Source organism: Acinonyx jubatus, chromosome D2 (genome assembly GCF_027475565.1).
Source record: "Acinonyx jubatus isolate Ajub_Pintada_27869175 chromosome D2, VMU_Ajub_asm_v1.0, whole genome shotgun sequence".
Classification (NCBI taxonomy): Eukaryota; Metazoa; Chordata; class Mammalia; order Carnivora; family Felidae; genus Acinonyx; species Acinonyx jubatus.
Window position 1 is genome coordinate 71,846,331 of NC_069393.1, and position 13,958 is coordinate 71,860,288.

At 41.2% G+C, this 13,958-nt stretch overlaps 1 protein-coding gene across 5 annotated transcripts in view; it reads right to left on the reverse strand.

The window, feature by feature from the left end:
• Nucleotides 1-13,958, reverse strand: part of SHTN1 (shootin 1) — a 100,801-nt gene that overhangs the window by 35,887 nt on the left and 50,956 nt on the right. For all 5 annotated transcript variants that reach the window (XM_027063207.2, XM_027063206.2, XM_027063209.2 and 2 more), the window contains 4 exons: nt 10,988-11,134; nt 7,966-8,119; nt 6,174-6,273; nt 985-1,067 (listed from right to left, as the gene is read on the reverse strand). In XM_027063207.2, coding sequence (XP_026919008.1) covers nt 985-1,067; nt 6,174-6,273; nt 7,966-8,119; nt 10,988-11,134 — 484 coding nt within the window. The remainder of the gene's footprint in view (nt 1-984; nt 1,068-6,173; nt 6,274-7,965; nt 8,120-10,987; nt 11,135-13,958) is intronic.

The window sequence follows — 13,958 nt, forward strand, 5'->3', positions numbered from 1 at the left end:
TCCCGTCTCTTCATGTGATCTTCCACTTCTCCCTCTCCAGTGAGCCAGAGTCCTGGGAATCGCACCTCTCAGAGTCGCTCCTGGATTTGCCACTTCTTTGTGTCTCTACTGCAACCACCCTCCCCTCATCTGAGCCAGCCGGCATCTGAATGACGGACGGCCTCTCCTCATCCCTTCATTCCTCTGCAGTCTGCTCTCTGTCCTCTTGCTGCCGACAGCGGGATGTTTTTAACAAGACCCATCTCATCATGTCACACCCCTCCTTAAAACTCCTACTGCCCTTAGGATACATTTTGAAACCTTGACCACAGCCGCCACAATCTGGCTCACAGCTCCTCTCTCGCACCCCATGTTCCAGAAATACCAACCTTTGTTCAGTTTCCTGATAGGCCAAGCTCCCTCCCCTCTTTGGACCTTGAATCTGTTGCCCCTCTACGTGAACTTTTATTCTAAATACCCTCACCCTGACTTGCTAAATCGAAACTGCCCAGCATAGGCATCGCTTCCTGAAACCGGCAGCCCGCCTCCATCCTTTCTTAGAAAAACCTCTGCTCTTCCTCCAAGTGATCACCCTTGTTTACTGCCTGTCTCCCCCACTCAATGTAACTTCTGTGTCTTCTGTCTCCAGTACACAGCATGGCACCAGTAGACAGCAGGTGCCTGATCAAGGTTCAGCTCACTTGCTATCAACTCTAAAAACCCCTCCCCAAACCCCTCACCTGGAATCACTCCCTCTCTTTCCTTAACACATCAGCCTGTAAACTGCCCCATCCTGTAAAGACACATCCCAGCAGAATGCACGTTACAGGGACGTGATCTAGACAATGAGCTGCTTAAAGGCAGCGACATCTTGTTCCTTCTTATCAGCTGTTAAGTTCACATTTCTCCCCAAACTGCTCACGGTCAAAGAACTCAAAAAGGACGTATGTTACCGAAAAACTGGGCTAAAACCACTGAAAGCAAACCAAACGGGGTGAGAATTACTTGTTTCTGGTTGAGCTGCTTTTTCTTTCTTAGCACTACTGCCGCTGGGATGGGATCGCTTCCGGATCATGGACATGAGGGATCTTTGGGAGAAAGAAGAAGAATAACAGGAGGTTACTGGGTGCTTGATGATCCAAGAAATAAAATGTACTGATTCAAAATAATCAGTAAAAATCCAATTCTTCTCAAGGTACGTAAATGCCAGAATTTAGGAGTCTATTTACCACTTTTAGTAAGTTATTAAACTTTTCATCACTTTAGGGAAGAGAAAGATGTCTCATCCCTTTCTGCATGAAACCATCTAATTATTCAAAGCAAATTAATGACTCAAAGAAGGGGGCCACTATAATCACCAATATGACGCAAAGTAAAACAAATACAGAAAACAGTGTCAATATCCATACCCCAAGTTCAGAAACAGCCATCTATGTAATACATTTGAGGGAAAGGGAAGGCTGAAAGAAATAGGGGATGCTCTCAGTAAATATCTATTTGTGAAATATGGGCATAAAAACCTCTGAATCTGAATGACACAGACCAGATACTTAAGGGATAAAATACATTTAGACCACAGTCTCTCTGGCCCATGTTTTTAACATCTGTACAAAATCCAAATCATGACAAATTTGACCACATTAAAATTTTAAGATCTCCATGTAATAAAAGACACCATAAAGAATAAAAAAGAAACTCTACAGATCAATGAGAAAAAGCAGGCAATCCTACAGAAAAAATCGACAGAAGCCTTGAAACTCCATAAATGAAGATGTCCTAACTTCCCAAACACATACAGAAAAAGTGCTTGACTTCATTAGTGACTAGGAAAACACAAATGAAACCCACACCGATTTAGTTACACTGTCATCAAATGGGCAAGAAACGCTAAGTCTGATAATATCAAGCGTTGGTAGGTTTGTGGAATAACAGGAATTCTCAAACTGAAGACAGTGTAGTAACTGACAATACCACTTCGGAAAACTGGCATCATCCTGTGGAGCTGAAGATACACACATTCTAGGAGCCAGCGACTCCACTTCCGTGGATCTTACAGAAATGCAAGCCCTTGTACACCAGGATGCACGTACGAGAACGTTCATGTAGAATTTCCATAATTTCCTTGAACTGGTAATAACGCAAATGTCTATAAGCACCATAATGGATAAGCACACGGAGACATTCATAAAATGGATTATGTATCCATGAATATGGATGAAGTTCAGCTACACAAGATAACACGGATGAATCTTGCAAAATAACGTAGAGTAAAAAGAACAAGACTCAAATGCAGACAGAAAAATTCTAAATTTCTATAGTCAGGAAAAAAACCATATGTATATTTATAGGAGTTTAGGGATATATATGTAGGCAAGAAATTTTTTTTCTTTCAAAAAGGGATAAAAGGATAAGAGTCTAGGCCAGTATTTTTCTATTTCTTGATTTGGATGGTGAACACATGGGTGTTCGCTTTATATCACTTTTAAACTGTACATAAGTTGGTGCACACTTCCATATATGTTATCATTCCTCCTCAAAATAGTTTACCAAAAAAACCAAACGGACCAAGAATTCTTGAATTCCTTCAACTACATTATCGATGTCCTCTGTGTGATAAACTGGATTGGACACAATAGTCCTGAGGAGGCCAAGCTGGGAAGGCACAGTGTTGCCTCTAGGAAAAGGGATGCCTGGGCACACACAGCAATACTTGGCTGAGGACAGAACAACTCAGTGTTTCCTAATGACCGTAATTTTTCAGATGTTTCTATTTCTTACTTCTGCCTTTAGATTTATTATTAATCCTCAAACTGCCTTTTATGAAAACTCCCAAACACACTGAACAGTCTCTCGCAAAGCACAGTGAAAAGAAAGCACTACGTTCTGCTTTACCCTGTGAGGCTTTCAGAACTTACCAACTGGAAAAAATCAGTCAGTGGACTTTTGACTTCATTTAGTTTGTCTTCTTTGGACTCACGGTGGCCCCAAATGGAATTAAATTATTTTCACAAGGAGTTAGAAATCCTTATTTACACAGAACTTTAAAACAAGCATATTTTATTCCAAAAGTTGGGAGAAATGAAATAATGCAAACTTTTTTTGCTCATTTTTCCCATTTTGTGACTGAGGGCAAGGGATATTCGATGTCTAAGGGTTAACATTCCACAGCAGAGGGGGGCTTGGAGAGGGCTGTCCCCAGGTGGGGGCCTCCCCTTACTCTCTCACAACACTCTGTAATGAACCCATTTCTGGTTCCAAAATTTTCAGTGTTGAATTATCGTACATAAAGATTACAAAGCAGGAAGTTATTTGTACTGTTCGAAATATCTGTGTATATTTACATAAATGAAGTAAAGCACCTAAGTAGATGAGAGAAAGCATTAACTTCAACTATTCTGAATTGAAGTATAGTTGGGAGACTTATATGGTACCCAGAGAAGCATCATCCGTAATATTAAAAAAGAGCCCTCTGTCAAGACGGGGCTTAGGTTACAGATAAAGTAGGTCTCCCAGGCCAGATGAGAACACCAGGACAAGGCATTTGGGACCAATAATCCAAACCTCTGGCTAAAACTGCCCCATTTCACAGCCAGTCCAACTGAATGGATAAAAGCTTCAAGCAAGAGCTCCCAAACACTGAATGGTTCAGTGGAAGGCATCGACCTTGAAATTCTTTAATAAGTGTTTCTCATGCCCACTGTGATAGTTAATTTTGAGTCAGTCTGATTGGGTCATGAGGTATTCAGATATGGGGTCAAACATTATTCTGGGTGTTTCTGTGAGGGTTTTTGGATAAGACTAACATTTAGATTGGAAGCCTGAGTAAAGCAAACTACTGTCAGTAATGTGGGTGGGCATCAGTTGAAGGCCTCAATAGAACAAAAGGGTGACCACTGCCCAAGTAAGACAGAATTCCTTCTGCCCTCTGGCCTTGAAATTAGGATGTCTGCTTTTTCCTGCTTCCAGACTCAGACTGAAACACTGCCTCTTCCTAGGTCTGGAGGCTGACTGACCTTCAGACTGAAACCACAGCCTAGGCTCTCCTTGTTGGCTCTCTTTCCAACCCACCCCGGACTTGTCATAGTCCATAATCACGTGAACCAATTCCTTGGAATAAATCTTTTATGTGAATGTATATGATGTATACACATACATGTACATAGGTATATACACACACCCCTACAGGTTCTGTTTCTCTGGAGAATGCCGACTAATACACCAATACACCCAACTCTTCCCCGTGAGCCATGCCTGCCCAGGATCTCTCCTGCATTCACTACTGCCTATAAAACATGACCAACGTATGCCTTCTTCCTCACTTTCCTCTCTCCCACCTGTCCCCTGGGTCAAAGGAGCAGGCCCTAGTCTTTTTTTTTTCTGCTTTCATTTATATCCATGATCTATCTCAGGGTAAAACAAATGGCTGAGGAACAAAGTTAGGAAACCTTGATTTGTGGGTTCAAAGTCCAATGAAACTCAATACACACGCAAATATATTTCTTTGACAAGAAAGTACTCCTTACCAAAAAAAAACTTCTTTCTACTGAGAAATTACATCTTACACTACTTAAATTCATCTTATAATAAAAATCATTCATGTTATTCAATGAAAATTTTCTTTAAAGGGCCTTATAAAAAAGAGCTCACGCTTTAGACATACATAGTCTGAGTCCTACATTCATTTCTCAGTATAACTGTAAAGTGCTCTTTGGGAAAATACTCTATTTAGGTTACACTTTACTTTTAATTCCAAGGGCTTCAAGATTTGTTAGACTAAAAATTAAAGGCCAACGGCAAGACTATAATCACTTTCTTCACAATTCTCCCTCCTCGTAGACAGAAGTGACCTTTCTTATCGGCTCAAAATTCTACACCTTAGAGAAAGATCAAAGGGATGAATTTCCTATTTTAAATGTCAAATTCAGAATATCTCCAACAGATTTAGCTACCCAGGGCAGAAAAGAATTTAAAATACCTGAAATTCTTTCAATTGACTCTCAGACCGATCACATGTAAAAATTATTTTGCCTTGACTACTTCAATGGCTTAAAGTAGATTATGTCATCCCCTACTCAGTAAGGAAAACTAATGAGAATCTTTTTAAAAGGCAAAGTCCCGTTTTCATAGTCATGTGGGAGGAAAATGCTACACTTTCTATTCAGACGGAGCAGCAAAGGTGCAAAGCGTGAATAAATGGCCTCTCCGGGTGAAAGGATTAAACAAAACACATGAGTTAATGAAAGGTAAAAAAAAACAAAAACAAAAAACAAAAAACAAAAAACAAAACCGCTAGCAAAATTTTAAATTCCATTTGTTCCAGAATAAATTATACAGAAGCAGCTAGCATCATGACAAGAGGAGGTAAGCTGTCACCAGGGCAAACAGGTTGTCTGACGTAATGCGGGGTGTCAGAATGAAGCACCAGCCGTAAAGGAGGCGATGTTTGACTCTAGGGTCTATTGTGCTTAATTCAGGCACTCGGGACCATCAAGTCAGCTCAGGCTTCAGAAAAAGTGAATTCTTGTCTGCACAGATGATTCTCTATCACAAGAACGTAAACGTAATATCTTCTTCTTATGGAACGTTCTTCTCTCGGCATTATTAAAGGTTTAAATGTGAGGTTAGGGATAAAACATAATGAGCACTTTTAGCTTAATTACTAGTCTGTGACAATTACTACTGATAAATTTTTGTTTCATTTAGTACTTTGATTTTTAAAGTAAATGAGTAAACCGGAGCTTTTCAAATTCAGATCAGGATGCGAAAAGGGAAAAACACCCGAGAAAGGCTCAAAATTTCTTGGTCTTCCACTTAACGGAAATCCCAGCATCGTGGAGTGAAATTTTACAACTGAAGCATCCGACTTTTTACACAAATGTCTTGGCTCCTGGGTTTGGGACATCCGCGTGGAATCGGAACATCCCGGGCAGGAGAACAGGGTAGGCCACAGGAATGTCTCTGCCCTTTCTATATAGATTACAAGACGGGAGTGATACATCGGCCTTTGCAAAAATCTGCTGAGAGAAGTACCAGCTGATAAGTTTCAGCGTTTCTGAGTTTTTACTACCCACTCCTCCAATGAGGCAAAGACAGCAGTTTGCTTGTTTGTGAAGAAGGGCTACCGCTCACATCAACTTCAGGTTCTCAGACAAGGCAGGGCATTGATGCCAAGAGGTCCTCCCGCAGACACTTACCGGATGGGGTTGGGAGGAGGAGGGGGAAGTGGCGGTGGAGGCGGCGGCGGCGGAGGTACCGAATTCTCGGACTGGTTCACCCGCTTCTGGAGCTCGTCAACTGCACAGAGAGCAAGCGTTCAGAAAAGAGCCGAAACGGGCAACTTAACACAACACCTTTTCCCCACAGAGATGAAAACACACAGCCTCTCTCAAAATCAAGTTCCTTCCATTCGGGCAAAGTTAGAAATCTCAGTAGGAAACTGCAGAACGTCTTAACATGTTTATGCTCCAGGCTGCCCCCGCTAATGCGAGAGAGGCCTTACACAGGTTACAAGAAAACATGACTGTCTTGTGGCTACAAATACAACTATGGGAAAGAAAAATAAACTCAGGACAATGCTGGACGGGCGGGGAGTAAGGACCGAGTAGGCTGAAGAAATATTTGTTAAAACAGAATGCCACTCAAACACTAAGAAATTGTTAATACTGGACTTTTGAAATGTATAGACCGGGCATTAATTTTAAAGATGGCATTCAGTATGAATTTGAATAGCACGCTTTCCCCCACCACTTAATTTCCTTCAAAAATTGCAAATCCTCGAGTTCTTGATTTTAGCCAGACTCAGACTCTCAAAGGTCTGTTAACTTCAGAAACTGTTTGCAAAAAGCGAAGGAGCATTCTGGAAATACAATTTATCCTTCCGATGCATTCACGTCATGAACGAAACAGGTATTTAAGCACCAACAGTGTGAAAGGGTCCATGCTTGGTGCTGTGCAAAGACACAGATTCTGAGTTCAAGAAGCTCGAGTTCAATGTGTACCACAGATGCGAATACCTCTAACATGGGCTCTGATAGGCTCTGGGTACTGAATACTGTTTGGACTCAGGAATGGCTCTCTCTGTCCCCAGCCAGTCCTCTCTCCATGAATGACTGCACCCCCAGTGATCTGCCTATTTGTTTCTACATATATAACCAAGCTGGCTTTGGCCACAAGCTGCCTGGGTATTCACTTAAAAAGAATGGAATACTTCTTAATTTTAGATCAAATTAAAAAGATAAATTGTGGTTCATTTTCATTGTGGGTTAGAAAGCATTGAATCCTTTTTAAAGGGAAAAAAAAGCCTACATGGTTCTTCCATACAGATTTCAAAATTCTAGTATAAAATTAACCAAAAAGCTGAAGTGAATACTGAAGCTGTTATAAAAGGGAATGGCCTGCCTCTTTAAATCACCTACCTTCCGACAGAAACTTATTACTTATCCCTGTGGAATAATCCAATTCACACATTCCTGTCAAGCCTTCTTAGAACTGACTGAATAAATCCTTTGATTTAAATATCCCCTGGTGTTTTAAAAGTTTTTCCACTTAATATACATATTGTTGCCCATTTTATTGTTAGCTGTGATACTGAAAGTATTAGTTCATGGGTATAATTAGACACCAAACACGAGGGCTGTATGAACCTTTAAAGTTGAATTCTTCTTAGAAACGCGCCCTAAAATGAACAACGTACGAACTCCACGAACACTCCTATCTGAAGCCCTGAGAAATGCTGAAATGTTGGTCTTCTCATATTAGCGGTATCTTTGTCTCTTAATTCTGTATGTGAAGCTCACGAACACGGAGTCCAAAAAAGAGGCCTAAGGGCTCACGGATCATTGGAGAACAGTGGCCATTCGACTCAACTGCAGTCACTTGCGTATTCAAGCACTGGGCAAGGGTTCTGGACTAGCTACCGGCCTGTTGGGGCTGGGCGTGGGGAATTCACAGATTGCTAAGACGTGGGAGCCCACTTGATGCTTTTACCGGAATGCTTTAAATCTCTGGCTTTCTCCTCAGAATTTTGGTATTTCAATTCCAATTCCTTTTTATCTTCTTCCAGAAGCCCCAGCTGCTGTTTAAGGTTGCGTATCTCTCTGTGGAGTGCTCCGTTTTCTAGCTGCTCCTCTAAGTCTTTCACCTGGAATTTATAAACAGAACTTTACAGTCTTTCCTTTGTCAAGCAAAAATAGAGGGGAAAAACATCATTGTTTCCCTTTACTTTCCAATTCATGGCAAAGAGATTCCAATCCATCCTAAAAACCACCCAAATACTAGAGTACAGTCAATGCTTAAAATACCAGCTATGTGAGTCGATATAAATTTATTGGAGACTTAATATCCCAGATAATTAAATGTGTAAACATGGGTCAAAAAGGTAACATAATACCTATGAAATTCATTTAAAACAGATTATTACTTTCATACCCATTTTCAAGAGAACATTAAAGTAGCATGAAAAAGAACCCTTGGGGGACAATTAGGTAACAAGTATCAAAAACCTTTAAAAAACAAAAAAAGAAGAAAGAGGGGTGCCTGGGTGGTTCAGCTGGTTAAGCGACCGACTCTTGAATTTGGCTCAGGTCATGATTCCCAGGCTGTGGGATCGAGTTCCAAGTCAGGCTCCATGCTTAGCATGGAGCCTGCTTAAGATGCTTTCTCTCTGGGGGCGCCTGGGTGGCTCAGTTGAGCATCTGACTTCAGCTCAGGTCATGATCTCACAGCTCGTGAGTTCGAGCCCCGCGTCGGGCTCTGCTGACAGCTCAGAGCCTGGAGTCTACTTCGGGTTCTGTGTCTCCCTCTCTCTCTCTCTCTCTGCCCCTAACCCACTCACATTCTGTCTCTGTCTTTCTCAAAAATAAATATTAAAAAAAATTTAAGATTTTTTTCTCTCTGCCCCTCCTCCCATTCATGCATGCTCGCTCTCTCTCTCTAAAATAAGAAAGAAAAGAAAAGAAAGAAAGACCATTTGATTCAGCAATACTACTTTTAAAATTTGCCTTAAAGAAATAGTAAGACGGGGTGCCTGGGTGGCTCAATTCGTTAAGTGTTTGACTCTTGAGATCGGCCCAGGTCACGATCTTGCAGTTTGTGAGACTGAGCCCTGCGTCAGGATCTGTGCTGCTAGTACAGAATCTACCTGGGATTCTCTCTCTCTCCTTCTCTCTCTTCCCCTCACCCACTCGCTCATGCAGTCTCTCTTTTCCTCTCTCTCTCTCAAAATAAATAAACTTTACAAAAATCTTAAAAAAAAAAAAGAAATAGTAAGATACGTATTCAAATATGTTCACTACAGTGTTCTTATTAACAGGGAAGAATTGAAAATAAATATCCACCAATATTATCGATTTAAGGAATCATAGTGTGTTCACTAAATGAGGTCCTATATATACAACCATTTAAAATCACACAGCTCACTACACACTGACACAGGACGATACGTTACCAGCTGGAAAAAAAAAATCAGATTGTAGAACAGTATGCACGGTATTATTCCATTTAAACTACCTTCATAAAATTCTCTATTTGCATAAAGCTTGGATAGGTACCAAAATATGGAGTTCTTGGGTAATCTTCATTTCTTCTTTAACTTGTACCGCATTTTAAAAGTTTGTCCATTAGATGAAGTATGTGTTGTTCTCATCATCGTGAAAACAACACAGCGTTGAAAAGATTGCTGGGAACTCTGCAGGGGATCCCACAGACAGGGGAGAGCTATTTAAGACCACACTCATGAAAGACCACCCAGAGGAAGTATATATTCTAGCGTAACCACCTTACAAGTCCTGATTGCTACAACTGCATTCACCATGTGCTCAAATTTAGTATCACCTATTCTCTCTTCCTACCCCGGCAAGGTAGATATGCAGTGGCTGAATCCCACACTTCACGTCAATTCGGTTGGCTCTAGGCCCACGTTATTTACTAAATGCGCTAACTACAACCAGTAAGACTTTTCAAAACTAAGACAACTCCAACACGAGCCGAATGAACACAACCCTTCTTTTATCCTCCCTCTCTTTATTTGAAATGGTAATTCCTGCCTGTGGGGACCAAAAGAAAAAAAGAAAAAAATTCTCTCCTCCCCGCTCTATTCCCTAGGTCTCCTCCCAGGGGCAACCGCTGCCACTCTCCACTCATCTGGAGGTTCTACGCATACACCAACATTCCTCACTGAGGGGGAAAAAAAAATCAACTCTGCCTCATGACCAACTTTGTAAAAACTCCAGAAACTTCCGAGGATTAAACGTCAATATTATCGCTGAGAGAGACTTTGACAGGTGATGATAAAACGGCAGCCAACAACCTTTTCTTCACAAACGAGGTACGCTGTGAGTAGTATAAATATTGATGTAATTTTTCTTAAGTGGTTTCTTTAACTTCACAGTCTTTGTTCCACCTCTTCGCCTGCCCACCCCTCCCGCCTCCTCTCTCTCACCTACCGGGATGACGATCTTTTCTGCCTGGCGCAGGAAGGTGGGCTGTGTCTGCTGGAATCGCTCCACTCGAACAAAATGAAATAACCACTTGGGAAGTCTTTAAACATATATATTTGTGCGAGTTTTACAAAATCGGAAATTTTCTCTAAGCAAACAATTACTACTAATGTGGACGCTCCCTCCCTCTTTGAACAAAACCCATGCCTTCCAATGAGCTCTCCGAGACAAACACACTTCTCGCGGTGTATGCGGTCTCCAGAAACACAATCAACTCGCAGATGTCCCAACCGTGCTTTCTGGGACTTAACCAAGCTCCTTGCAAGTGCTCTCTCTTTCCCTCGTTTCTTCAGTCCTTTGGACAGTTTAAAGATCATTATGAAGTCTGGGATAGTGCGCTCTAAATCTTCAATTGGGTACTAAATTAACTTCATTTGCTGGTGACATTTTTCTAAAAAACGAGAAGACTGGAAAGACTCACTAATGCCAAGGAGGGAGCTCTATCTAGGGACCGCATTGAGCCTTCTCTTGCAGGTTGGTGTGTATCCAGGCTCCAGAAGAAAACCTGTTACCTTCTTCTGATGCTGAATTCTCTCTTCTTCAAGTTGCTGGACAAGTTTTGCATTTTCTTCTAAAGCCTTCAACAGCTGCTGGTCGGGGGCAGAGCTCTGCAGCAGAAGATGGCTCTGTCTCTTGAGCTTGTTCTGTTCGATGAACATCTGTAAGAGGGAAGGACAAAAAGATATACGTGCCAATCAATCTCGCGTATCTCCCCAACCGAAACCAGAGCAACAGGAAAGCACGTGGAGCTTCTGTTAAAAAATTAAAGGCAGGACGCCTGGGTGGCTCAGTCGGCTGACCATCTGACTCTTAGTTTTGGCTCAGGTCATGATCCTGTGGTTTGCGAGATCGAGCCCCACGTCAGGCTCTGCACTGACAGGGTGGAGCCTGCTTAGGGTTCTCTCTCCTTCACTCTCTGCCCCTCCCCCACTTGTGTTTTCTCTCTCTCTCTCTCTTTCTCAAAAATAAATAAATAAACATTTTTTAAAAAGTTAAAGACGATTGCTGAATGGTACAGTATCATAGTTCTAGAAGTAATGACCCCTATGATTTCAACCATAACTTTGATGCTGTCTTCAAGGACTTTCACCCTTGCCCCAATTAGGCATATATGCAATAAATGAGTCTTATTTTATACCTCAGTTTTTCATTGTTTTATTGTTTTAAAATACATTAATACTTAATAGTCTTGACTAATAGTTATCAAGAACTTATCTTATACCAAGTACTCTACTAAATATTTTATACGTGTTATTTTAATCCTTACATAAATCCTATGAGTTAAATACTTCTTCCTTGAATAGCTAAAATTTACTAACACTATGTGATAGATGCAGTGTTGATTTCACACGTATCACATCATCTAATCCCTAGAACAACACTGTTAAGTAGATGCTATTAGTATCTCATTTTTACTAATAAGGTAACTGAAGTCAGAGAGGTTAAGCAACTTTCCCAAGAACACATGAAAGTGGCAAAACCAGGATTTAAGCTAAGATCTGTCTGATTTCGAGGCCTAAGCTCTCAACCACCTGCCTAATCTCCTTCCTCTGATATTTACTAAACCTAATGTTTTGTTTTAAACCAATTAGCTTTTCCCCAGTGATAAAAGTAGTTAAGTTAGGGGGGTCAAGAAGAAATGGGAAAACGTACATTAATGTTTACTGGCTGCTTTACTAAGCAACTTACATACATTATTCACCTAGTCTTCACAAGGTTACATTTTTGAATACGACATTATTCTCTATGAACCTGTTGCTTCTTTTCCTTAATATCCCTCCACACGTTAGCCACCAGGTGATTCTACACATGAGATGTTTCATAAACTCTGAAATTAGGCCCATGTTATTATAGTAGAGATTCAGAGTTTCAGATTCTTTTTTTTTTTTAATTTTTTTTTTAATGTTTTATTTACTTTTGAGACAGTGAGAGACAGAGCATGAACAGGGGAGGGGCAGAGAGAGGGAGACAGAGAATCTGAAACAGGCTCCAGGCTCTGAGCTGTCAGCACAGAGCCCGACGCAGGGCTCGAACTCACGGACCGAGAGATCATGACCTGAGCCGAAGTCGGCCGCGTTATTAACCGACTGAGCCACCCAGGCGCCCCCAGAGTCTGAGATTCTTAAAGGCATTTGAAAGTAAAACTGGCATTCGCCTTCCACCAGACAGCTCATTCCTGCGTAAGAATGGAACGTGCCGAGGAGGCGTGAGGGAATGGGCGTGTGTGCACACGCATAGGTGCTGCGCACCAGGACGGTGAGGTCAAAGGCATCGCTGTCGCTAGGGAAGAGCCATCCAGGTTTGGCATCTGAAACCAGCACTATAATTGAAATGAGCTATTCTGAGTTACAGAATTACAGTAATGTTTTAAGGCATTTTTCCCCTCTTAAAACATTATTATTATTATTATTACTATTATTATTAATGTTTTAAGGCATCTCCCCCTCTTAAAACATTATTATTATTATTATTATTATTATTGCTATTATTACTATTACAGTAATGTTTTAAGCCATTTTTCCCCTCTTAAAACTCAACTTGATTGGGGTCCCTTGCCAGTGTCTTAGCAAATACCTTAGAGAGGAAACAGGAAGGTCTGAAAATAGCAGCCAGAGTCACTGAGTTCTCTGGCTTTCCGGCAAGTGAGGGCTTTTCCCAAGAGTGCTTGGTGGCCAGGAGCAGAAAGAGAGGCAGCAGTTGGTGTGGGCGACCAGGACAGAGCCGGTGAATTCAGCAGACGAACAGTGCTGGGCACAGGCCACTGTCATCAGTCAAGGCACGGCTGTGTCCCTCTCACTGCACTGCTTCTCTGAGCTCCCATTCTCTCTTGGGAGAAAGACACAGCTCTCCTTCCCGACACAGCACTCGGGAAAACTTGTTCAAATTTACACGATCAAAAATAATCTCAACTTGGTTCTTTTGAAAAGAAAAGGTGAGGATTATGTCTTGGGGATGTTAATAATGGGAATTTCTTTCTCAAAACCCTGTAACAATCCCTAAATAGTAAAAGCATACAATGAAAAGAACATACAGAAAATAAATTCCCCTAGGTAACGATGGTAACATGAAAAGACTTAGTCTGACTTTTTCTAGACTTTAAGACACTAACATGAAATATTCTACACAACGCCTTCTAACGATGTGTTTAAAGGAAATTTAGTGACCAAATGCCTATGACTTTGGCTTTTAACTATGATAAGAACTTGACAGCTAGGGTTAGGGAGGTTAGTCTCTTATCACACAAACATAGATTCCAGAATTTTGGAGGAATTTCATGAATCTTTTCAAAGAATGAAAAAGAGAAGAAAAGCTTGTGTCATTAATATGTAATTCATTCTTTCCGGAAGAATATTAAATATCACCTGAGTTGTCTGGGAGAAGAACAGAACCGATTACACAACAGTCCCCTAGTATATCCAGACTACACTCGGAATGAGGCACCCATGCTTTCTAATAAGGAAAACTACACTGACTAGCAAGAAA